This window comes from Pecten maximus, chromosome 7 (assembly GCF_902652985.1).
Source record: "Pecten maximus chromosome 7, xPecMax1.1, whole genome shotgun sequence".
NCBI lineage: Eukaryota > Metazoa > Mollusca > Bivalvia > Pectinida > Pectinidae > Pecten > Pecten maximus.
Genome location: NC_047021.1, coordinates 22,023,347 through 22,049,140, shown reverse-complemented (window position 1 = coordinate 22,049,140; position 25,794 = coordinate 22,023,347). Strand labels below are relative to the sequence as shown.

The 25,794-nt window shown below is 38.0% G+C and overlaps 2 protein-coding genes across 5 annotated transcripts in view; both read right to left on the bottom strand.

Moving 5' to 3' along the window:
* LOC117331917 overlaps window positions 1-25,794 on the bottom strand; it is an 89,629-nt gene that overhangs the window by 25,245 nt on the left and 38,590 nt on the right. For all 4 annotated transcript variants that reach the window (XM_033890892.1, XM_033890894.1, XM_033890893.1 and 1 more), the window contains exons 5-7: window positions 1,378-1,496; window positions 1,196-1,240; window positions 398-541 (exon numbers count right to left, since the gene is read on the bottom strand). In XM_033890892.1, coding sequence (XP_033746783.1) covers window positions 398-541; window positions 1,196-1,240; window positions 1,378-1,496 — 308 coding nt within the window. The remainder of the gene's footprint in view (window positions 1-397; window positions 542-1,195; window positions 1,241-1,377; window positions 1,497-25,794) is intronic.
* Window positions 11,456-25,479, bottom strand: LOC117331916. The gene is made up of 2 exons (XM_033890891.1): window positions 12,501-25,479; window positions 11,456-12,309 (listed from the first exon to the last, which is right to left on the bottom strand). Exon 1 carries the CDS (start codon window positions 23,472-23,474, stop codon window positions 16,473-16,475), a length of 7,002 nt encoding a protein of 2,333 aa, XP_033746782.1. The 5' UTR covers window positions 23,475-25,479; the 3' UTR covers window positions 11,456-12,309; window positions 12,501-16,472.

Here is a 25,794-nt window from a genome sequence, read left to right as displayed (position 1 = left end):
TACTATAGCAAGACACAATAGTGTGAACATTTTCTTGTCATGTTCACACAAAAAATCCTGACTGACAAAACATTTGTATATAAAATACGCATAGCCTTTCTCTTGTCAATTGATGAACTCTCCAAGGAACTATTATTTTTTTTCTGTAATATTAAACATTTGAATGATATTTTTAACTAGAGAATGTTTGTGATACATGGATACGCCCATTTAATACTGGACAGAAATGGAGAAATATAAGTTTTCTGATATACATAGTATTAATGTTAGATATAGAACCTTTACGTAAGGTGTCAGCATCTAACTTCTGCTAATGAATGAAATACAAACACTCAAAAATATCTGAACCAAACTGATGGACAGAAGTTAACAGATACCATGACTATACTGATATTACCTCGAAGTAATGAAGCCAGCCATCCTTAGCCCTGAAGAATCTACGTTTCCACGTCTTCAGTAGTGTAGACTTCTTCTTGTTCATTGGCAACTTCTCCATCAGTCCTTCCATACCCACAAACTTGTCTGACACATCCTCTACCTCCTGTTATACACCAAACACAATGACAAGGAAATTCATACAACATTTTATTAGATTTAGTGATATGGTGAATATGTTCTTTCTTGGTAAAAAAAAAATCTTTAAAAAATTTTACAAGATTGGACCAAATTATTCCAATTTAGTCCAAGCAGGGCCCAAATATTCAAAATTATTTCAAACTAGAAGTTGGAGGACATTTTTTGAATCTGTGTATCAAATTAGACACCCTTGGAACTTACAATATTAGAGAATCAGAACAAAATGGGGATGCTAACCAAGATCTTGTACAGTGAATGGACTCTTGGAGGAGACAAACACTTCATGCTCCATTCACTAAACAACTGGACAAAGAGCACAAACCTATACTCTCTTTCTTATTATTAGTGTAACATGTTGATATACAAGTTTCCCTGGAAGGACACCAGTCTATCCATAATGCATCTAGACAGTCTAGAGTAAGAGTAATCAATATAAACATTGTGTTAATATGGTAAAGTGTAATGGAAGGACACCTGCCTATCCATAATACTACTACTTTATACATCTAGACTGACTAGAGTAATCAACACAAACATTGTGTTAATATGGTAAAGTGTAATGGAAAGACATACTGACAAAAGTCCAATCACCATACCTGATGTGTGTACCTGTACTTACCTCTTTGGCCAGTTTGACTGTATACAGATCACACAACAGTTTGGTCTGAAATACAAGAAAAGTATACATGGTAAAGATATATTATAAGGACCTAACATAGGTGTATATCAGTGACACAGTGTTTCACAATTTCTTTAAAAAGATGTCAAGGTTCAGATCTTCATATGATAATACATGCTTACAGGGTTCCAATCTCTAATGTTGATCCTACTGGGCAGAACTTCATCATCATCCTCATCCTCATACAAAGCAACTCCCTTCTTCTCCTCCGGACTGATGTGCATTTCATATCGGGCATCCACTGTAGAGAAAAACACCAAACTTATAGTATGGAAAGCATTAAGCCAAGCCAGTTGCTCCATTATTAACTTGTTTGATTTTAGATACACAACCCATCTGTTTTTGTGCTAATCACAAAAGCTTTTCCAGCCATGGTGACTGCAATGCTGACATTGCTTCCCAGAGTAATTTTCTTAGAAATATGGTATCTCTATGGTAACTGTCTAACATAATATTACCATGGTAACTGTCTTACTGCCATTGTATCTCCATGGTAACCATCTTACTGCCATTGTATCTCCATGGTAACCATCTTACTGTCATTGTATCTCCATGGTTACCACCTTACTGATATTGTATCTCCATGGTTACTGTCTTACTGATATTGTATCTCCATGGTTACTGTCTTACTGATATTGTATCTCCATGGTTACTGTCTTACTGACATTGTATCCCCATGGTAACTGTCTTACTGATATTGTATCTCCATGGTTACTGTCTTACTGATATTGTATCCCCATGATAACTGTCTTACTGTCATTGTATCCCCATGGTAACTGTCTTACTGACATTGTATCCCCATGGTTACTATCTTACTGATATTGTATCTCCATGGTAACTGTCTTACTGACAGTGCATCGCCATGGTTACTGCCTTACTGACATTGTATCTCAATGGTTACTATCTTACTGATATTGTATCTCAATGGTAACTGTCTTACTGACATTGTATCCCCATGGTAACTGTCTTACTGATATTGTATCTCAATGGTTACTGTATTACTGACATTGTATCCCCATGGTTACTGTCTTACTGTCATTGTATCCCAATGGTTACCACCTTACTGATATTGTATCTCCATGGTTACTGTATTACTGACATTGTATCCCCATGGCTACTGTCTTAATGACATTGTATCTCAATGGTTACCACCTTACCGATATTGTATCTCCATGGTAACTGTCTTACTGATATTGTATCCCCATGGCTACTGTCTTACTGATATTGTATCTCAATGGTTACTACCTTACTGATATTGTATCTCCATGGTTACTGTCTTACTGATATTGTATCCACATGGTTACTGTCTTACTGTCATTGTATCATCATGGTAACTGGCTTGCTGAAATTGCATCTCCATGGGAACTGTCTTACTGACATTGTATCTCCATGGTTACTGTCTAACTAACATTGTATCTTCAGGGTAACTGTCTTACTGTCATTGTATCTCCATGGTAACTGTCCTACCGAAATTGTATCTCCATGGTTACTGTATTTCTGATATTGTATCCCCATGGTATCTGTCTTACTGATATTGTATCTCCATGGTTACTGTCTCACTGATATTGTATCTCAATGGTTACTATCTTACTGATATTGTATCTCAATGGTTACCACCTTACTGATATTGTATCTCCATGGTTACTGTCTCACTGATATTGTATCTCCATGGTTACTATCTTACTGACATTGTATCCCCATGGTTACTATCTTACTGACATTGTATCTCAATGGTTACTTTCTTACTGATATTGTATCTCAATGGTTATCATATTACTGATATCGTATCTCAATGGTTACCATCTTACTGACATTGTATCCCATGGTTACCATCTTACCGATATTGTATCTCCATGGTAACTGTCTTACTGATATTGTATCCCCATGGTAACTTGTCTTACTGATATTGTATCTCCATGGTAACTGTCTTACTGATATTGTATCCCCATGGTAACTGTCTTACTGATATTGTATCTCCATGGTAACTGTCTTACTGATATTGTATCCCCATGGTAACTGTCTTACTGACATTGTATCCCCATGGTAACTGTCTTACTGACATTGTATCACCATGGTTACTGTATTACTGACATTGTATCTCCATGGTTACTGTCTTACTGACATTGTATCCCCATGGTAACTGTCTTACTGATATTGCATCTCCATGATTACTGTCTTACTGTCATTGTATCCCCATGGTAACTGTCTTACTGTCATTGTATATGTTGTAGCATGATAACTGATTCCATTTACTGACTTTCTGCACTGACAATAACTGAATTCTGAAATTGAATTCCAAACCAAAACAATTAAGGAGCCGCAAAGCTTGGCATTATCCCCCGCGCCCCGCAGTTGGTATGAAAACCCAAATACATGTATATATCAAGCTCAAAGTAAGAGTTATTAAGGAAAAAGTAATTTTGTATTTTTGATTAAGTCTCCATTGTGACAGAAACAAGAGGCCTATGGGGCCTGTATCGCTCACCTGGTTGGATTTGACCAAATGTCAAAATAATGTTCATGTTCAATTCCTTTTGTTTGTTAACCTCAAACAATGCTATTTATGGTTATAGCGTGGGGATCCCAACTGCTTTAAAGAAATAATGAAGTCCAGACTCTCTGAGTTTACAACATGCATTTATAACTTTATGACTAGTAGTGATTTAATGGAATTACCTCTATTTCCCATATGGGGCCCCGCCCCTTTGGCCCCTTGGGGGTCAAAGTCACCATTTATGCAAAATCTGTTCCCCTTCCCCCAAGAATGCTTCTGACTAAATTGGGTTCAAATCCATTCATAACTTAATGACAAGTAGCGATTTGAAGGAATTATCTCTATTTCCCCATTAGGCCCCGCCCCTTTGGCCCCTTGGGGGTCAGAGTCACCATTTATGCAAAATCTATTCCCCATCCCGAAAGGATGTTTCTGACCAAATTGGGTTCAAATCCATTCATAACTTTATGACTAGTAGCGATTTGAAGGAATTACCTCTATTTCCCCATTAGGCCCCGCCCCTTTGGCCCCTTGGGGGTCAGAGTCACCATTTATGCAAAATCTATTCCCCTTCCCCAAAGGATGTTTCTGACCAAATTGGGTTCAAATCCATTCATAACTTTATGACTAGTAGCGATTTAAAGGAATTGCCTTAATTTCCCCTATTGGGCCCTGCCCCTCAGGCCCCTTGGGGGTCAGAGTCACCATTTATGCAAAATCTGATCCCCTTCCCCGAAGGATGTTTCTGACCACATTGGGTTCAAATCCATTCATAACTTTATGACTAGTAGCGATTTGAAGGAATTACCTCTATTTCCCCATTAGGCCCCGCCCCTCTGGCCCCTTGGGGGTCAGAGTCACCATTTATGCAAAATCTATTCCCCTTCCCCAAAGGATGTTTCTGACCAAATTGGGTTCAAATCCATTCATAACTTTATGACTAGTAGCGATTTAAAGGAATTGCCTTAATTTCCCCTATTGGGCCCTGCCCCTCAGGCCCCTTGGGGGTCAGAGTAACCATTTATGCAAAATCTGATCCCCTTCTGCCAAGGATGTTTCTGACCAAATTTGGTCAAAATCCAATAAGAACTTTATGACTAGTAGCGATTTGAAGCAAATGTTGACGGACGGACGACGGACGACGGACGACTGACGACGGACGCTGCACCATGGCATAAGCTCACCGGACCTTCGGTCCAGGTGAGCTAAAAATACCGAAATTGGAAGGTCCGCAATAGCAAAAGGCACAACTAGGGCACTAGTCTGATATATACAGAAAGTTTCAAGGAGCTGTGTTGAACGGTTATGGAGTTATAGCCCGGAAAAGAATCTCAGATGGACACACGGACGGCCGGACAGACGGAGCCCAATTTAATATCCCCCGCAAACACATTTCGCGGGGGATAATAATGTCTCCAATGACTGACATTACATTGCCAGGCTAATTGTTTGACTGACATAACATCTCCAATGTAACTGTTTCACTGAAGTTGTATCCCCAAGGTTACTGTTTAACTAAAGCGGTAACCCCAAGGTTATTCTTTCACTGAAGTTTTATCTCTAAGGTTACTGTTTAACTGAAGTTGTATCCCCAAGGTTACTGTTTCACTGAAGTTGTATCCCCAAGGTTACTGTTTCACTGAAGTTGTATCCCCAAGGTTACTGTTTCACTGAAGTTGTATCCCCAAGGTTACGGTTTCACTGAAGTTGTATCCCCAAGGTTACAGTCTTACTGAAGTTGTATCCCCAAGGTTCAGTAAGGTAATAACTGATGTTTTATAATGTACTCCTTACATAAATATATAACTGATATTAAGGTTACATGTAATTAATGTCAGTTATAGATTATAAGTACTTACATTCAGTAAGTCGTGTCATTTTCCAGGCGGAGGTGGAGGTAACGTGTGATCAGTGATCGTATAGAGGAGTTACAAATACCATCATTATTTTATGTATGTATGTAAGATTCCAGTCGGTTTCATAGTCCAATGACCGCATACTGAAAGGTCTACTGAACTGGTACAGCATGATTGTACTCAGATTATTCAGCGAAACTAGGTTACTATGGTGGAATATAGTTGCTATGATAAAATAAATCACTAGGGTCAAATTATGTTACTAGGGACAATACTTAGAATCCTTTTTCATATCAATCTAAAGTTAAACACTTTCTCCTGTACATCAGTCTCTGTACCTGCCAATATTGAACTGTATTCTTTAAATTCTCAACTGTTAATAGCTAATATAAACAATCATTAAATGGTACCTTGTAGCAACTTTGTTCTTCTGATCACTCTCAAATCAAAATTAGGTACACACATTAAGGAATGTAGGAAACAAGACACTTGTAATAATTTTTTAATAGATAGTGGCTCTACTGTATAAAATGCCCTCCACATGTAGCCAAAGTATTCATATAGTATTTTTTTTTTCTGCTGCCACACTCCAGTTGTAAAACACATTACCCTCTCTGTTCATGGCAAACAGGCCTGAGTGACTCGAATAGACTAAACTCATTACACATGATATTTTAGCTTTTCAGTCATATTCAGAAGAAAAATGTAAATTTTACAAATAGAATTTTCCAGTATATTAAGGTCATAGATCAGTGGTTTATGGAACAAAATCTTTTTATAATAAGCTTTGTGGTACATTATGTATCATCCTATAGCGAAAATGAATTGTAACGTCATCCAACCATTCAGATAGAAAACTCACAGGTGTCAGTGATACTAAACCCAACAGTTAAACTAAGGGCACTTGTCCTGTACCTGTCCTGTACCAGTCCTGTACCTGTCGTGTACCTGTCATGTACCTGTCCTGTACAAGTCCTGTACCTGTCCTGTACCAGTTCTGTACCTGTCCTGTACCTGTCCTGTACCTGTCCTGTACCAGTTCTGTACCTGTCCTGTTCCTGTCCTGTACCAGTCCTGTACCAGTCCTGTACCTGTCCTGTACCTGTCCTGTACCTGTCCTGTACCTGTACTGTACCAGTGATGTACCTGTGATGTACCAGTGATGTACCAGTGATGTACCAGTCCTGTACCTGTCCTGTACCAGTCCTGTACCTGTACTGTACCAGTCCTGTACCAGTCCTGTACCAGTCCTGTACCAGTGATGTACCAGTCATGTACCAGTCATGTACCAGTCCTGTACCAGTCCTGAACCTGTCCTGTTGTGTACCAGTGATGTACCTGTCCGGTTATGTAACTTTGATGTACCTGTCCGGTTATGTAACTTTGATGTACGTGTCCTGTGGTGTATTACTTTGATGTACCTGTCCTGTGGTATATTACTTTGATGTACCTGTCCTATGGTGTACCTGTGATGTAACTTTGATGTACCTGTCCTGTGGTGTATTACTTTGATGTACCAGTCCTGTACCTGTCCTGTACCAGTCAGGTACCTGTCCTGTACCAGTCAGGTACCTGTCCTGTACCAGTCCTGTACCAGTCCTGTACCAGTGATGTACCAGTCCTGTACCTGTCCTGTACCAGTCCTGTACCTGTCCTGTACCAGTCCTGTACCAGTCCTGTACCTGTCCTGTACCAGTCCTGTACCTGTCCTGTACCAGTCCTGTACCAGTCCTGTACCAGTCCTGTTGTGTACCAGTGATGTACCTGTCCGGTTATGTAACTTACTTTGATGTACCTGTCCTATGGTGTACCTGTGATGTAACTTTGATGTACCTGTCCTGTGGTGTATTACTTTGATGTACCTGTCCTGTGGTATATTACTTTGATGTACCTGTCCTATGGTGTACCTGTGATGTAACTTTGATGTACCTGTCCTGTGGTGTATTACTTTGATGTACCTGTCCTGTGGTGTATTACTTTGATGTACCTGTCCTGTGGTGTATTACTTTGATGTACCTGTCCTGTGGTATACCTGTGATGTAACTATGATGTACCTGTCCTGTGGTGTATTACTTTGATGTACCTGTCCTGTGGTATATTACTTTGATGTACCTGTCCTATGGTGTACCTGTGATGTAACTTTGATGTACCTGTCCTGTGGTGTATTACTTTGATGTACCTGTCCTGTGGTGTACCTGTGATGTAACTTTGATGTACCTGTCCTGTGGTATAATACTTTGATGTACCTGTCCTGTGGTGTACCTGTGATGTAACTTTGATGTACCTGTCCTGTGGTGTACCTGTGATGTAACTTTAATGTACCTGTCCTGTGGTGTATTACTTTGATGTACCTGTCCTGTGATGTACCTGTGATGTAACTATGATGTACCTGTCCTGTGGTGTATTACTTTGATGTACCTGTCCTGTGATGTACCTGTGATGTAACTTTGATGTACGTGTCCTGTGGTGTACCTGTGATATGGTATACCTGTGGTGTACCTGTCCTGTGCTATACCTGAAGTGTACCTGTGGTGTACCTATCCTGTGGTGTACCTGTCCTGTGCTATACCTGTGGTGTACCTGTGGTGTACCAAACCTGTGATCTTTGCTACAAATTATACAGGAAGTTTTACTTCAGTTCAATCTTTCACCATCACCATGCCACAATAAATGTGACTGTCGTTTTGGCGTGGCTGGATCACCCTTATCAGTGGCCTTTATCCTTATTGAGGCACTAATAAGTACAAGATTAACTTGAATATGTCAGAAGAGGGTAGTCGAGTTTGATCCCAGCTTTCACCACATACTGAGTCATAATTGTATCTGGTATTACAGTAGATTAGAAGTCCTTTACGTAAAACTTTAATCCTGAAATCTACCTTGAAATCAAACATATTACTTTCTCTTTCTGAATAGAGGAAGAGCTAGGATACTACTGCAAACTTTATGATATTGGAAAAGATTCCCGCATAGCTTCTTTCTTTTAAACAGAAAATAAATTAACAAGTCTGAAAATGACCTGATAATTTAACTTAATTCAAAATAATAAGTATCCTACTTACTGATATAAAACTCTTCAGTACATTCATAAATAAATGACTGGGAATGAGTAGAGGATACAATATTTCCACACAATGCCAATGATGTCGATTATTTAGATGTTTTAGGAAGATGCTGATTATTCAGAATTAGTGAGGTATCCCTGAGGGATACTAATCCCCCTATATATATATAGCTATCAGTTCATTGTCCAGGGACTGATTTGTGATTTCCAGTAATAAAAGGCAACATTGACCTCTGATCTTTTGATCCGACAAGAAGGCATGATTTAAAGGTAAAAAGTGCAGGTGTGTGCCATATTACAGCAATAAAGCTGTCTTAGAGTGGTTCACAAATAATCGTCTGGTTATTGAGCCTTCAGCAACCAGACAATGTCATTCTTAACTCCCTGATGAGCATACAGCCGGAGCTGCCATTTTGGCCCTATCCACACCTGTACAAACTATTTCTTCCACTGCCCTACCATGTATTCATCTATAGCGAGTCACTGGAGCAAGTATCTTGTACAAGGTTACAACAGTGATAGGCCTCAAACTAGTGATCCTTTGATCATTTCGCCCTGCATCCTTACCATTAGACCACCATGCCTCCGTCATCTGCTCAGGAAGGACTGAGGGTACGTGGTTCACTAATGTTAACATTTTTCTAACCATATATACATGTACTGTCTGCATGAGTCTGCATCCAACATACCAAAACCAAAATTAGGCTTTCTGACTTCTCACCAAACCTCGCGTAAACTTCAATTTTTGAAGGTTTGTTTACATTGGTAACCAACACATAGAATTGTACGGAAAGATCTTAGGTTATTCTATCTTATCATATGCATTTTCTCTTATTTCTCTTGATGGTTGTTACATATAGTTTGGCTTCAAAATGAATATGTTGAGTGAAGCATGTCCAGTTGTTCTTGAACATATCAGTTTTATCCATTATATGTGTAAAGTGGGGACTTGTTAATTAAACATATACATAGCCGAATATTTTATTTCGTGAATTAATCAATCTTGTTTTAAGCGCCAAAATCAATATCTAGTACAATTTTTTAATGTTCCACATCCCATCTACCTTAAAGCTTATTGTGCATAGAAATACACACTTCCATTTGGTTACAATCTGCAACATGCACGAGATGGGAGAAAGTAATGAGGCCAAATGAGTTATGTTCATTTCCTGTTACCATCGGGGAAAATTTCACCTAATAAGTGCACCTGTCCCTAAAAGTACACTACCACCAGGGGAAGATAACGGCCACTACCACCAGGGGAAGATAACGGCCACTACCACCAGGGGAAAATAACGGCCACTACCACCAGGGGAAAATAACGGCCACTACCACCAGGGGAAAATAACGGCCACTACCACCAGGGAAATACGGCCACTACCACCAGGGGAAATAACGGCCACTAACACCAGGGGAAAATAACGGCCACTACCACCAGGGGAAAATACGGCCACTACCACCCACTACCACAGGGGAAAATAACGGCCACTACCACCAGGTGGAAAATAACGGCCACTACCACCAGGGGAAAATAACGGCCACTACCCACCAGGGGAAAATAACGGCCACTACCACCAGGGGAAATAACGGCCACTACCACCAGGGGAAAATAACGGCCACTACCACCAGGGGAAAATAACGGCCACTACCACCAGGGGAAAATAACGGCCACTACCACCAGGGGAAAATAACGGCCACTACCACCAGGGGAAAATAACGGCCACTACCACCAGGGGAAAATAACGGCCACTACCACCAGGGGAAAATAACGGCCACTACCACCAGGGGAAAATAACGGCCACTACCACCAGGGAAAATAACGGCCACTACCACCAGGGGAAAATAACGGCTATGATTAATTAAACTTCATACAAATTATTCACTGATATGGCAACACTGTCTGATAACTCTTCGGAAAAAAATGTTCCCCAGAAGCAATAAAGACATTCTATTTCCAATAGAAAAACCTGAATCCTGATTTAACATTCCATGCCAACCCCTTTCCTGTTTATGTCAAGGCATCATCTACATATTTGGCTCCAATATGTATAGAATGGTGACCATCACCGAAACAGTGTTATATTGAAAATTACCTTGGAAAGTTTAGGGCAAGCACAAAACTTAGGATTGGTAAGTGAATAGGAAACAAACAACATTTTATATTTTGCCTTATTAGTTTTGTTAATATGTGAATGTACTGCTCATGCAAATGCCTGAATAATCATTTGACCTCTGACATAACGCACTGCAGGATTGGATATGTATAACCTATAGAAGCACAAACATGTTTATTGATAAACATTTTGGTGCTTTTTCCCCAGGTTATAACCAACCAAATGTCTGGGCCTTTGGTAAATCAGAAGTAGTGTGAGTGTTTCAATAAGATAGACCCCTGTGACCTTGAATATGGGTCAAGGTTATAACTTTTCACAAACTTTGTCAAGCTCCATCCTAGGAGCCTAACAACAAAATAACAAGTGTAACATGGTAATTACTTGTAAGTGTAATAAATGTGTATTGTATAATAATTATGTTTTAAAGTGTTAGTGTAATTAAATGTAAGTGTAAATATAACAGTGCAATTGTAATTAATCTGTAATCATATGTTAAGTGTCGTAATTATGTGTAATATAGGTTATTGCATAATTATTACAGTTTTAACTTTTGATGATAACATGTTGGAGATGCAAAATAAAGGGAGACCACTAATCATGAATGAGGAATTACTTTGAATTACAACTACATGTATAGTATTCTGGGCAAAACACAATAAAAATCAAATCCAATTCAAGCTTCATTGTTTTACTTTGCGGAATAAACAACCATATAAAAGCTGTCAGTGTAAAAAAATGCTTAATTCAGTATTCACCAATGCTAATAATACAGCAAACAGGCACACAACCTAGACATAAAATGCTGCTAAGCCTGAGAAAGAGAGAGGCACAATATAGGTATAAACACAAGGTAGTCTTCACACTTTTCACTCTACTTTTAAATGAAATTCTCTCCACACAAAACACATTTCTACCTGTGCTATCTCGAATGAAATACAAAATATCACTTAAATATTCTTGCATAATATAGATTTTTATTCCTGATATGAATTTTCCCCTTTATATACATTTCGCCTCATCCTATAAAATTATGCTAATTTTGATTCGAGCCAGGTTAAATGGGGGATATATGTAAATCATACTGCCATCAGAGAAAGCAGTGGCCTTAACATGCTGTAACTACTGGTAGTGGGATTCTAATGCTTGTTACACAACTCATAACACCCTTATTTATGACAGAGACTAGGCTATGTAAAACAGGTACCAGAGATTGATGATAGGCAAAAAAAATCATTTTTCTATAACAATTTCATGTTTTGAAAGTGATAACTGCTATTGTTTAACATAATACTCCAGAGGATCTTAATTATGCTTTGAAATTAGAATGCATTAAGTAGTTCATGAATAATTTTTGTTTATCATAACTTAAGAACATTTACGCAATGTGTAACTGTATACTGTCAGATAATATATCTTGTCTATGACATCATAAAAATGAAATCTGCACCAATAAAAATGTCCAACCCAATGTAATCAGTTCCTTCCGTACTGTAGTATAATGTTACCAGTATTTATCTCCACCCATACTGTAGTATAATGTTACCAGTATCTATCTCCACCCATACTGTAGAATAATGTTACCAGTATCTATCTCCACCCATACCTTAGAATAATGTTACCAGTATCTATCTCCACCCATACCTTAGAATAATGTTACCAGTATCTATCTCCACCCATACCTTAGAATAATGTTACCAGTATTTATCTCCACCCATACCTGTAGAATAATGTTACCAGTATTTATCTCCACCCATACTGTAGAATAATGTTACCAGTATTTATCTCCACCCATACCTTAGAATAATGTTACCAGTATTTATCTCCACCCATACTGTAGAATAATGTTACCAGTATTTATCTCCACCCATACTGTAGTATAATGTTACCAGTATTTATCTCCACCCATACTGTAGAATAATGTTACCAGTATTTATCTCCACCCATACTGTAGTATAATGTTACCAGTATCTATCTCCACCCATACTGTAGTATAATGTTACCAGTATCTATCTCCACCCATACTGTAGTATAATGTTACCAGTATCTATCTCCACCCATACTGTAGTATAATGTTACCAGTATTTATCTCCACCCATACTGTAGAATAATGTTACCAGTATCTATCTCCACCCATACTGTAGTATAATGTTACCAGTATCTATCTCCACCCATACTGTAGAATAATGTTACCAGTATTTATCTCCACCCATACCTTAGAATAATGTTACCAGTATTTATCTCCACCCATACTGTAGTATAATGTTACCAGTATTTACCTCCACCCATACTGTAGTATAATGTTACCAGTATTTATCTCCACCCATACTGTAGTATAATGTTACCAGTATTTATCTCCACCCATACTGTAGTATAATGTTACCAGTATCTATCTCCACCCATACTGTAGTATAATGTTACCAGTATTTATCTCCACCCATACTGTAGAATAATGTTACCAGTATCTATCTCCACCCATACCTTAGAATAATGTTACCAGTATTTATCTCCACCCATACTGTAGTATAATGTTACCAGTATTTATCTCCACCCATACTGTAGTATAATGTTACCAGTATCTATCTCCACCCATACCTTAGAATAATGTTACCAGTATTTATCTCCACCCATACCTGTAGAATAATGTTACCAGTATTTATCTCCACCCATACTGTAGTATAATGTTACCAGTATTTATCTCCACCCATACTGTAGTATAATGTTACCAGTATCTATCTCCACCCATACTGTAGTATAATGTTACCAGTATCTATCTCCACCCATACTGTAGTATAATGTTACCAGTATTTATCTCCACCCATACTGTAGTATAATGTTACCAGTATTTATCTCCACCCATACTGTAGTATAATGTTACCAGTATCTATCTCCACCCATACTGTAGTATAATGTTACCAGTATCTATCTCCACCCATACTGTAGTATAATGTTACCAGTATTTATCTCCACCCATACTGTAGAATAATGTTACCAGTATTTATCTCCACTCATACTGTAGAATAATGTTACCAGTATTTATCTCCACCCATACTGTAGAATAATGTTACCAGTATTTATCTCCACCCATACTGTAGAATAATGTTACCAGTATTTATCTCCACTCATACTGTAGTATAATGTTACCAGTATCTATCTCCACCCATACTGTAGTATAATGTTACCAGTATTTATCTCCACCCATACTGTAGTATAATGTTACCAGTATTTATCTCCACCCATACTGTAGTATAATGTTACCAGTATCTATCTCCACCCATACTGTAGTATAATGTTACCAGTATCTATCTCCACCCATACTGTAGTATAATGTTACCAGTATCTATCTCCACCCATACTGTAGTATAATGTTACCAGTATCTATCTCCACCCATACTGTAGAATTAAGTTACCAGTATTTATTTATTAGCATGGTAAATAAATATATTTGATTTTTAAACCCACACATTTACTTTATTGAAATTCATACTCGAAACTTGATGTTAGTTTGATAGCAAAGCCAATACAGGATCAGACAAAATACTTAACATTTCAGGTATGAAATGGAATTTACCTGGTAAAACCTGGTATTGTAAGCGTAAACAATTCAGGCATGGCATGGAAGGAATATTTTCTAACTACCTGATAAAACTTGGTATACCTGGTGTGACATGGAAAGAACACTTTTTCAACCCTACCAAACAAATATTTGTCTCACAAAAGTGTAAACATTTTCCTTACTTTGCCTGTTAAAAATAAGGCTTACAAAAAGTGTAATCAATTTAGAGGGGATATTTCCCAACCCTTCCTGGATTACCATAAGTTTAGCTACCTTGATATATATGTATTCACATACAGTCTTAATCAAAACAATCATTATGTCTGGCAAGATATGAAAAATATGTAAATACAAAAAGTACTTGGATAAACAATTAAAATATTCCAAATAGTATAATACATGTTATTGTCATTGTGTATATAAAAAAAAATTTAAAATAACTTTGCACTATTATAAAACAGATATTGCAGCATTTCCCCCTATGATGCATCAGGCTATAATACAGTTGACCACAATTTCTACACTTCTCTAAATTTTCTTGACCACAATTTCTACACTTCTCTAAATTTTCTATCATGATTACATTTACAGTAGTAAGATTTTAATTACTGGGTTCTTTAATTGAAATAGGTATTTTGATTTCGATAACTTTCAAAGATCATCCAATAAAAGTGTGCATGAGTATCCTAAATGTCATTCATACATGGGATAATTTCCCCTAACAATAACTGGTAAAAACATGTCATATCTTTACATTGACATTTGTCAGGCTGTCAGTGCTATACAAAAAAATGTCAATCAGCCAGCAATGAGCTGTGACTGATAAACTGTACATACCATGTATTTATTGTAACATCACAACCAAGTGTTTTATTGTGCTGCTTTAGTAAGCATTGCTAACATGATATTACAGTCAACTGGTGATTAGTCAACACCTATTAGTGCCAACATAGCATGTTTCAATAACACCCTGCTGAAGTGTCACAGAAAACTTCCAACTCGGCAACTAAAATGCACTAATGCTAAGGTAAAGGGTACCATTCAAAACATTATACCTATCAAAAATATTATTTTCAGAAAGCAATGTTTTACAAAAATATATATATTGCAGAAATTTCTGTTGAAATTTAGAAAATAAAATAAAAGGGGAAAAAATTCCATCAATATTTACAGAAGGTGAACTGTGATATTTGAATGACAACACATAAACTGATTAATATTACATATTCAGAACTTAGACCTACATAAAATATCAATACCATAAAGGGGAAGTAACTCTAAGCAAAACAAAAAAAATATTGCCATATAAAAAGGATGGTTTTAGTTTTGAATTATTAAGTGTCCTATCAACAGCAAAGGTCATTTAAGGACAGCATATCAAAGAGAGAAAAAATACTTTTGTAGTAGAATTATTCTACATGATTAGAACTGGTATGGTGATACCCTCTACCTTAAATGTTTAGTTAAACATGTGATTCTTACATTTGTTTTCGGTGATTATGTTAGAAGTACTGGAGTGTATAAAAGTTTAAAAAAAATTTTGTTAAAACAATTCTTTTTTAAAATAGAAAACCTTGCAACAGTCTATATTTTTCTTACTCAATTCAGAGACAGACTTACACATTAATCATATCTCTGTTTAAAAGTTTACTCTTACTTAAGCATATTAGTGGGGAAAAAACCCTTGATTTTTAACATACATTTTGAAACCAAGATCACTGCATATTTCAATGATCTTTCAGATTAAACTTTGACAGATTCTAAACAAAAATTACAGTGTATCTGTAAAATGTAAGAGATCACATCCCAAGAAACATTTCGAAATGTTATTTAAAGAAAAACAACAACAAAAACATTAATGAATTAGGTAAATATAAAAGCAAAACTAGAAAAGTTAAATGTTAATGTACAAACTCACTGCAGATCAAATTAAACCATGCGGTGTACAGGTCCATGCAGGAAATTGATGAGTACATCATATTAATCATTGGACAGATTTGGCTTTGAAGCAGTATAGAGTGACCATAGCTACACAAGTCTTGGCACTGCATTCAATATCTAAGTCAATGTCAAAGCAAGAATTACAAATTGTCCCTGGCAAGCATATACATAAGGCTCACTCGGCAAACTACAAGGTCACTTACTCGATTTCCTTCCCTTCAGAAAAGAAAAACCACTTTTCCCCTTGGACTTAAAAGCAGAACTTTCTGTGTCCTTAAGATGGGAAGGTGTGTCCTTTTTCAAAGATGTTGTTCTCTTAGGTTTTTCTGGGACAGGAGGGGCCTTTTTGGTACCCTTCTGACCTTCAGATTTGTCTGGTACAGAAGGGTTCTCTTTGGAACCCTTCTGACGAGACTTTGAGGATTCCTGCCTGGCACTCTTACCCTTCTCAGCAGAGTAACTACCCTCAGATGACACAGAGCTCGCCCTGGAAGAGTTTGAGCCTGTTTTCTCCGAGGATCTTCTCCCACTCATAGAATCTCCTGATATTTCACTTCCTGGTTGGCCACTCTCCCTATCTCCAAACATTGCCTTTGATAAAGGTGACTGTCCTTTTCGTGGGGACAGTGGCTTGCCTCCTGGTGATTGTGGTGTACTTCCACTCGTTGATTTACCTCCCCTTGGTGATGAGGGTATAGTAAGTTTCGGTGATTTACTATTTTGTGGTGATGGTGGTGTTTTACCAACTTTTGGTGAAAGTGGTCTGTTACGTCTTGGCGGTGGTGTCTTTGTAGTCTTTGGTGAAGGGGGTTTCCCTGTTTTAGGTGAAGGGGGTTTCGCTGTTTTTGGTGAAGGGGGTTTCGCTGCCTTTTGCTGGTCAGATTTCAGATTAGTTTTTGTTTCTTCAATAGCAGTTGCGATTTCTCCCATACCAATATCTTCTAATTTAGAAGATACTAGTGATGCCAGTGAAGGACTGTCAGGGACTAACTCCAGTCCTTCTTCGGTTTTTTCTGGAGGTGGAATCTGTACCATAAGTTTTCTTTTGGGAGGTTCCACTTTGTTCTCCTGTTCCCCTTTTTTATCTGTCTGCATTACTGTAGAATACCGTGTTTCCAGTACTTTGGTATCCAGTTGAATTCCTTCAGAAGGTTGTGCCTCCTGTCTTACATCATTCATCTGTAATGCAATTTGTCCTGTCTGTGATACTGTAGATGTTTGTACCTCATCTCCATCAAAACTGGTCTCCACATAAACAGACTTTTCCTCACCCGAATTAAAATCGGAAGAAACTTTCCTGGAAAATGTGATATCAGCTGTGGGCTGGATGAATGGATTTTCCCTCTCCAAAGGTGCCTGTTCTGAAAATGTTTTACTGGAAACTTCTTCCTTATCATTTGGACTTAAACCACTGCTGAATTTGGCCTCAAATTTTGCAGCATCAGAAATTATTTTGTTCACCAAACTGGATGTTTCGTTTCTGCCTGAGGAGTCAGTTGAAGTCTCCAGTTTAGATCTGATGCTGTCAACTTTCTTTGTTTTCTTTGCTATGTTCCTTGCACTTAATCGAGATGAAGACTGTCTTATGATTTCTGACCTCAGACTTCTACTGTCCAATACACTTAGGTCTACAGCATCATCTTTATTTACTTTAGCCATATCTCTGGTAGTGCCTTTTTTGTCCAATACATTATGTTTTACCACATCAGTCTGTACAGTTAAGTCTCCAGTGCCCTTACGTTCATCCTTTGGTGATTTTGGATTCAGGCTGCTGGATAAAGTTCTAGGCTTTGATGACGTAGATATCTCACATTTCTTTGAGAAAGATTCTTGTTGACCCACTTTGACATTGACATCTTTGCGAATAAAAGGGTTGTCCTTTAATCTATTGAGAGGTTCTTTAACAATCTCTTGCTTTCCATTGTTCATTTTCATCTGTTTGGCAAATACAGCATTACACTCCTGTACAAGTTCCATCTTCTCAGTTGTTCGAGGAGAAGTAGGTGATTTTGGAGAAGTTGGCATCTGCAGTTGAGATGTTGCCTTCCTTTTGGGCAACAAAGCTGGTGGAGGTGACTTAACATTACCTTTGTTGCTATGGCTACCAAGACTCGCCATTCCAGAAAGAGACGAACGTGGTGAAGTAACATTTGATGAAGCCAGCATGGTTGACTCTTTAGTGTCCATGTTACGTTCCTGTGCTCTAGGAGATGTTGGTCCAACTGTCATTGTCAATAGAGTACTGCTACTCCCAGTAGGAACCTTACCTGGGGATAATGGCCCTGGGGCAGTGGACTTGGCAATCACGGTTTCAATAGTTTTGACATTTTCAATCCCATGTCCCTTATCAGAAGGCATTTCTGCATCTGTAGTATCAGTCTTCTGTAGAATCTTGTTGAAGTTAAATCTAGATGATTCAAGAGAAGCAGTATTTTGTCCACTTGTATGAAAATCATATCCATCACCTTCAGACACGATTGAAGAGGGTCTTGATGAAGGTCTTGTAGAGCCATGCTTTGTACGGCGCTTAGGAAGTGTTTGAGGAGGAACCTTTTTCCCTGGACCCTGAGAAGTAAAGGTTATTTCACTAGCAGCAGAAATGTTTGACCAAGTGTTCATAGTTTCGTTTGTTGTGGTATGATCTTCGTTCATTGTGTTATGACCTGTGTTTGTTGTGGTATGACCTTCAACACTTTGGATGATTTTAGTAACGATGGAGTTCTGAATTGATACATTTGTGAGACTGTCTTCTTTTTCAGTGGTAGAACCAATTGATACATTTGCGAGACTGTCTTCTTTTTCAGCGGTAGAACAATCAACTTTAGCTGACAGTTTTTCCTTTGTGTGTACTGAAGATTCTGTGGGATGTTCATTGATAACAGTGTCCTCTTTAGATTCCACTATCACAGAAACATCCTCAGTGGTATTAGATAATTGCCCGCCTCCAAGTTTCACTTGTTCTGGGGCAACAAGTTCATGTTTCACCTCCTCAGCAACAGCATATTCTGGTGTGAGTTTATCAGTTACAATGCGAACAGGGTCCACTTTTAAAACAGCCCTATGCTCCTCTTGTTTAGATGAAAGATGTTCCAGTTTAATTTGTTCCGATGAATGATGTTCATGCTTTATTTGTTCACGCTTTATTTGTTCACATGAGATATTTTCCAGTTCAACTTGTTCAGATGAGAGAAGTTTTGATTTCACTTGTTCCAGTAAAACTTTTCCTTCAGGTTTTCCTTGATCAAAATATTCCGTTTTCAGTTGATCCAGATCTAGATTAGTGTCAAGTTCATTTACAATCTGAGTACCATTTTCCCTTACACTGACATTATACTGGGCACTATGATCAGCTGTGGCAGGGCTTGCCTGTATCCCAAACTCCTTGCTGTCAGGAGCTAGTTGTGTATCTGTCTGTGTCCACTTGTCCACTTTCAGCGGCAGTGTTTGGACATGAGCACTGACTTTGTCTGCGGTCAGACATGCTTCCATTTCGGTCTGAATGGATATTTCTGTAGTACAAACAACGTTCATCTGAACAGATGTGTCTGACCTTGGTACTATTTCCTGTATTTGATTCACACCAAGTTTCTTTGATTCATTGTTATTTTCCTCATCTTTTAAATCCATTTCCTTCACTGCAATGAATTCATCATACAGACATACACTTTCCTCACTTTGCATATACATTTCCTGTTGTTTGACATCATCTTCCTCTCCATCAAATTCCGGCATTTGTCCAGGTGTATCTTCCTTTTCATACCTCAGTAATTCTTCCTCTCGCTTGTAAACAACGTGTCCTTCCATATCGACAGAATTCTGTTCGTCGATATCCAGTGACATTCCTGTAGTGGCTGCTAATTCACTGAAGATATCCATTGTATCACTTTCATCTGATGTTTCAGTACTTTTTTTCTCGTTTTTGATATTTGCATCCAGAACACTTTGCCTGTATTTTATATCATAGTCGTGATCACTGTGTTTTGCTGTGCTATCATCAGAGGCAGTAGCAAAGTCATCTTCACTCAAAGTACCGGTGTCAGAAAATGTCACACCATTTACATCCCCATTTGAGATGGACTCTTCATTTCCTGAAACCATGTCAATGCTTTTTGCTGTTTGTTGTACATCACTCCGAGTCTCACTGGAATCTGCGCTGAAGCCATGAAGAAGCGAATTAAATTTACTCCTCAACCATGATGTTTGTTCTTGACCACTCCCCGCTTCATGTGATTCTATGGTCGACTTACTATTTATTACAGTCTCCGATTCAACGTTTGTTTCTACAGTGGGGGTCTCTTCTAAAACTTCAGCAGATATTTGATAAACTTCTTTTTCTGCCTGAATATCAGTTTGTGAGCTCTCCTCTGCCTGAATGTATTTTTCCTCCTCCTCCTTGTTCTCTGCCTGAATGTATTTTTCCTCTTCCTCCTTGTTCTCTGCCTGAATGTAAATCTCTTTATCCCTTGTCTGAATTTTGCTTTCAACCATCTGAATACTTTCTGTAATCCCACCAATTTTGTCTTCTGAAGGTGAAATTTGAGTTTCTTCATTTTCACAATCCTTAGTTATATCCTGTTTATCGTCTTCAGCAAGTGGAAAGTCAATGTCTGTTTCTAAAACAGGTTTACCAGGGACCTTTTTTGTAATTTCCTTCTCAGCCACCTTTTCAATGTTCTTCTGCCCTTTCTTGCCTTTAGATTTTTTACCTTTGGATTTTTTCTTACCCTTTTTAGATTCTGTTTGCTTCCCATTTGTTGCTTTTTGTTGTTCTGTAACCATTGCTTCATTTCTCTCGATAATGTTCAATTCTTGAACCACATTTACCATCTCTGAACTTTGACTTTGCTGTTCATTGTGATGGAATAAAATGTCTTCTGTCTTATTTCCTTGTAATAAATCAGCTTTTGATCTACTTTCTTCCAGTTTTGAGCTATTTATGACAATACTGTCTCCACGGAAACTGTTCTCTGTATTGTCATCCTCCTTTGTCTGTTCATACTCCAAACCTACTTCTACATTTCTCATTGTTTCTACTGCTGCAGAATGTTCTTGGTCAAAAGATTCTGTATTTTCTCCTTTGACCGTGTCCTCATTTTTACTCATGTCTACATCAACACTTCCAGTAATCACCTCTGAACCTGCAGTTGTTACTGCAGGATTAGGCTGTTGGCTCATCTCTGAACCATCCGAAGAATCCTCACCATTGGTGTAAGATTGCTGAATAGCCTGCTGACCTTGATGCCTCTTCCTCTTGGTTTCCCTCTGTTGACCATTTGGAGTTGTCTCCTCTAATTCCATGCTTTTGTTTTCTGTTCCATATAACATTGATGACAGAGTTGGTTTTTCTTTGCTGTTGAGAAGTCTACTAGAGACCTTGTTCCTTACAGTTTCATAATTTTTGTTTTCCCTAATTTTGGTTGAATGAATGTCTGAACTACCAAACAAACTGTCTAGTTTTTGGTCAAGTGATGATTGAGCTGAAACTGTACCAACATCCTCAGAGATATCATTGTAATCAAAGTCATAACCTTCAGTTCTGCTTGAAATTGTATCCTGTGCAGTTTCATACATTTTATTTTCCGGCACATTGGTTGACAAAACATCTGGAACAGCAAATAAATTGTCCAGTTTTTTGTCAAGTGTTGACTGAGCAGAAGTATTTCTCATGCCAGGGTCCTTCCTGGGAGCAGAGCCATAACTTTCATTATCTAGCATTCTTGTTGACAGAACATCTGGTATGCGGAATGATTCGTCTCTTTTTTGCTCCAAAATGGAGCCTGATGATAGTTTCCTTACATTAGGGTCCTCAGTTCTTCTTCTTGTGATAACAATCTGATCTGATCTGTTCCTTATCGAGGGAGTCTCTGTCCTTAGTGATCGAGATGTAAATGCAGGTCTATTTGAAATTGTAGCAGGCGTATTGAATAACTCCTCCAGTTTTCTTTCAGTCTCTGTACTTATACCAATTTTTTTCCGTTCTGAAGGTAGAGATGTTAACGAAGCGCTTGGAGCATTCCTAGCTGTGTAATCTCTAGAGGAAAGGCCTCTTTGAGTATAAGATGATTCACTCAGACTGTATGAATCTGTTTTAGATGTATATCGGTCACTATACCTAGGAGTTGTGCTGGACATGGTCCTACTGCCCCCACGTTCATATACACGTCTATCAGATGAGACTGAAGTACTCTCATCGCTAGCTCTCGAGGATGAAAATAAATTGTCAAGAGCAGACTCAATCCGTTTTTGTCTCTCCTGATTGGCTGAAAACTTATCTGTAAGATGCATTGAGTCCAGCCTTGAGATCTTTGGATCAGTGTAATCAATTGATGAAAGACCTGATCCTTGTACTGATTCTTGTTGAGATGAAAAGGAACGTAACAAAGGTTGTCTACCCCTATCTCTGGAGAATGATTTCCGTATTGTGCTTCCGTTATGAGGATTCTCAAATGTTTCACCATAATTCATTCCAAGAAATTCAGGGTCATATGAAGGAAACATGCTGATATCTACACCACTATCCTCTGTAGCATCTCTGCTGTCTCCTCCCTTTAAGGAAGGATCGTCATAGTCTGCCCCACCCGATGACCATGCCCTAGAGAGGGAAAATGATTGTAATGTTCCATCAGTTCTGGGTGAGGTTTTGTTTGTATATGCACCAATATCTCCAAACAAGCTTCTTTTGAAATCCTCAATGTTTTCATCATCCTCATTGTAACTATCCTCTCCCTCTTTCCAATATTCATCAACTGCCCCTGTTGGATTGGACATGTTTTGTTCAGTGGACTCAAAAGCCGACAGTGCTGCATCGGACACTGTTGTAGCACTGCGTGACCTTAACAAATGTTTTGGTCGGTAGTCTCCCTCCTCATCAGAAAGCGATGATGACCTGGTTTTTCGTGGCTCTGTCTGATACGACTGTGATGAATAGGATTTAGGTTTGACACCTCCAAGGTGATTGATTCGGCCTAAACTCCCATACACACTGGGAGATGTTTCTGAAGAAAAGTTACTATAGGATCGTCGTGTTGGAGATATAGGTGTTCCAGATTTTTCTCCAGTCAGAGATCTAAGTTTCTGATATCCCTGAAGCCTCAGCTTTTCTATTTTCTTGAGTCGCTCAAGCCTGTCGTTTGTGTTGTCCCCTGTATGCTGGGCCAAATCATTCAAGGCTTTTGTATGTTCATGGGATCTAGACATATTCAAAATTCTGTATCAAATTACTCCTGGTAGTGTCAAATGTGTTCATACCTTTGAAGTACTGCACGATTGTCTCCCATAACAGAAGATTTCCCTTCGTACTTATGCAAACATGTCGGTTTGATTAAAAGCACTTCCAGTTGATTATCATAAAATCACATTACACGTTTACCATGTAACAGATTTATAATGTCTACCGTTAAATGTCCACTGTAAACCGTGTAGCCAAGTTGGACAGATCTGTTGTGTATTGCCAAATACTACTTCCTGTTAAACACATGGAGCAAGATAATATATTCCAGCTTGTGTTTCACCAATAACAGGCCTGGCTGTATACACATCTATTTGTAACCCCTCACCAACTTACTAGTGTGTATATGCCAGGTATTAAAGTTGTTCGACTAGTTTAAAGTCTCCTCACCTCGTTGTCAACTGAACTGTGACCAAACGTCCAACTCCATTCCAAATAACATTCTCGCACTGCAAAAAGTGCAAGTCCGCTCCTATACATAGAAAATACTGCCTACACAGCTAGTATCTGGTTGTGTTATCTGGTTGTGTTGTCTGGTGGTGGGACGTTTACCTGTACACCTAGCTAACACTACAAAAATGGCTACTTGAGTGGGAACTATGCAAAACCGGTCTATAATTGATAAGCCTACATCACCTGCCATCAAAAACCTGTTTGTATTAAATCAATATATGTAATCACCCCTTGAGGGGCTCCCTAGGGCTTCAGCCTATAATAAGTATGGTGGGATGACATAATTATCTGGTTAGTCATCAAGCTATTCTGTACAGAATTGGTGTATCAACTATTAGCTTGGTTTGTTTTTATTTAAGGTCTTATAACAGCAAGGGTCATTTAAGGACATGCCAGGTTTTGGAGGTGGAGGAAACCCAGAGAAAAACCACCGGCCTACAGTCAGTACCTTGCAACTGCCCCACCTAGGTTTCAAACTCGCAACCCAGAGGTGGAGGGCTAGTGATAAAGTGATTCATTAGTTACAATTTCATTCATTGTATACAGGTAAAGGTAAATAAATCAAAACATTGTTTGAGCAGGTAATTAAAGTGATGTACTTATTATCACCATGGTTGATATTCTTTCTTTTTTATCTTCAAATACATTTTCTTTATAGTATCACTTTTGCTTTATTTTCAATTATCTCTCAATCTACTTTATTTTCAGAAGGTACATTTAAATTCTTTTCAACTGTCTCTGATTTACCCATCATATTCCCTTTGTTTTTGTGTCTCTTATTGCTCTTGATTTTCTTTCTTTCATTCTCTTTTATTTTCTTTTGTCCTCTTTCCCCTTTACTTTCATTATCTGGTAATCTCTTATTCCCTTTATTTCCTTTAGTCTCTCATTCCCTTTATTTTCATTCTCTCATTCCCTTTACTTTCATTAGTCTAGCTCTCATTACCCTTTAATTTTCAGTAGTACCGTATTTCATTTCCATTAATTTTCAGTAGTATCTCATTTCCATTAATTTTCAGTAGTATCTCACTTCCATTAATTTTCAGTAGTATCTCACTTCCATTAATTTTCAGTAGTATCTCACTTCCATTAATTTTCAGTAGTATCTCACTTCCATTAATTTTCAGTAGTATCTCACTTCCATTAATTTTCAGTAGTATCTCATTTCCATTAATTTTCAGTAGTATCTCATTTCCATTAATTTTCAGTAGTATCTCATTTCCATTAATTTTCAGTTGTCTCTCAATCCCCAATTTCCAATTGTGTTGTTATTACTGTATATATACCTAACATCACACAGAACATTGTCATAGGGTTAATAGAAGGTGTGATAATTGTGTATTAAGTCATGACAAGACCCTGCCACTACATCACCGAAACTTTTTTTCTTTAATAAACCTTATTAAATACATGTATGTGACTGAAATTAGATCACTGAAGAAACTCGAAAAAATGTTTTGAACAAATTGTTGTTGGACAATTCAACAAGAGACCGAATATACCACACATCTGATGGGTATAAAAATTGTAGCAGTTCTCATGTTTTAAACAATATAAAGTTTTGACCTTACGCATGTTGGATGCTTGTTTGTTTGGAATTGAACAGCTAATTGTAGGCTGTGGCATTTATTATCTTACTATAAACAATAACAAGAAGCCCACTTCCTTCATCTATGCAACATACAGCATAGCCAAATAATTCTGCAGACCGTATTTCATCAAAATCAATTAGTTTTTCAGGACAAGTAGAGTTTTTAAAAGATTTACCCTTTGGGCCAGGTTCTGCAGACCGAATCTCCTCAAAATCCATTTAGTTTTTTCAGGACTTTTAGTGTT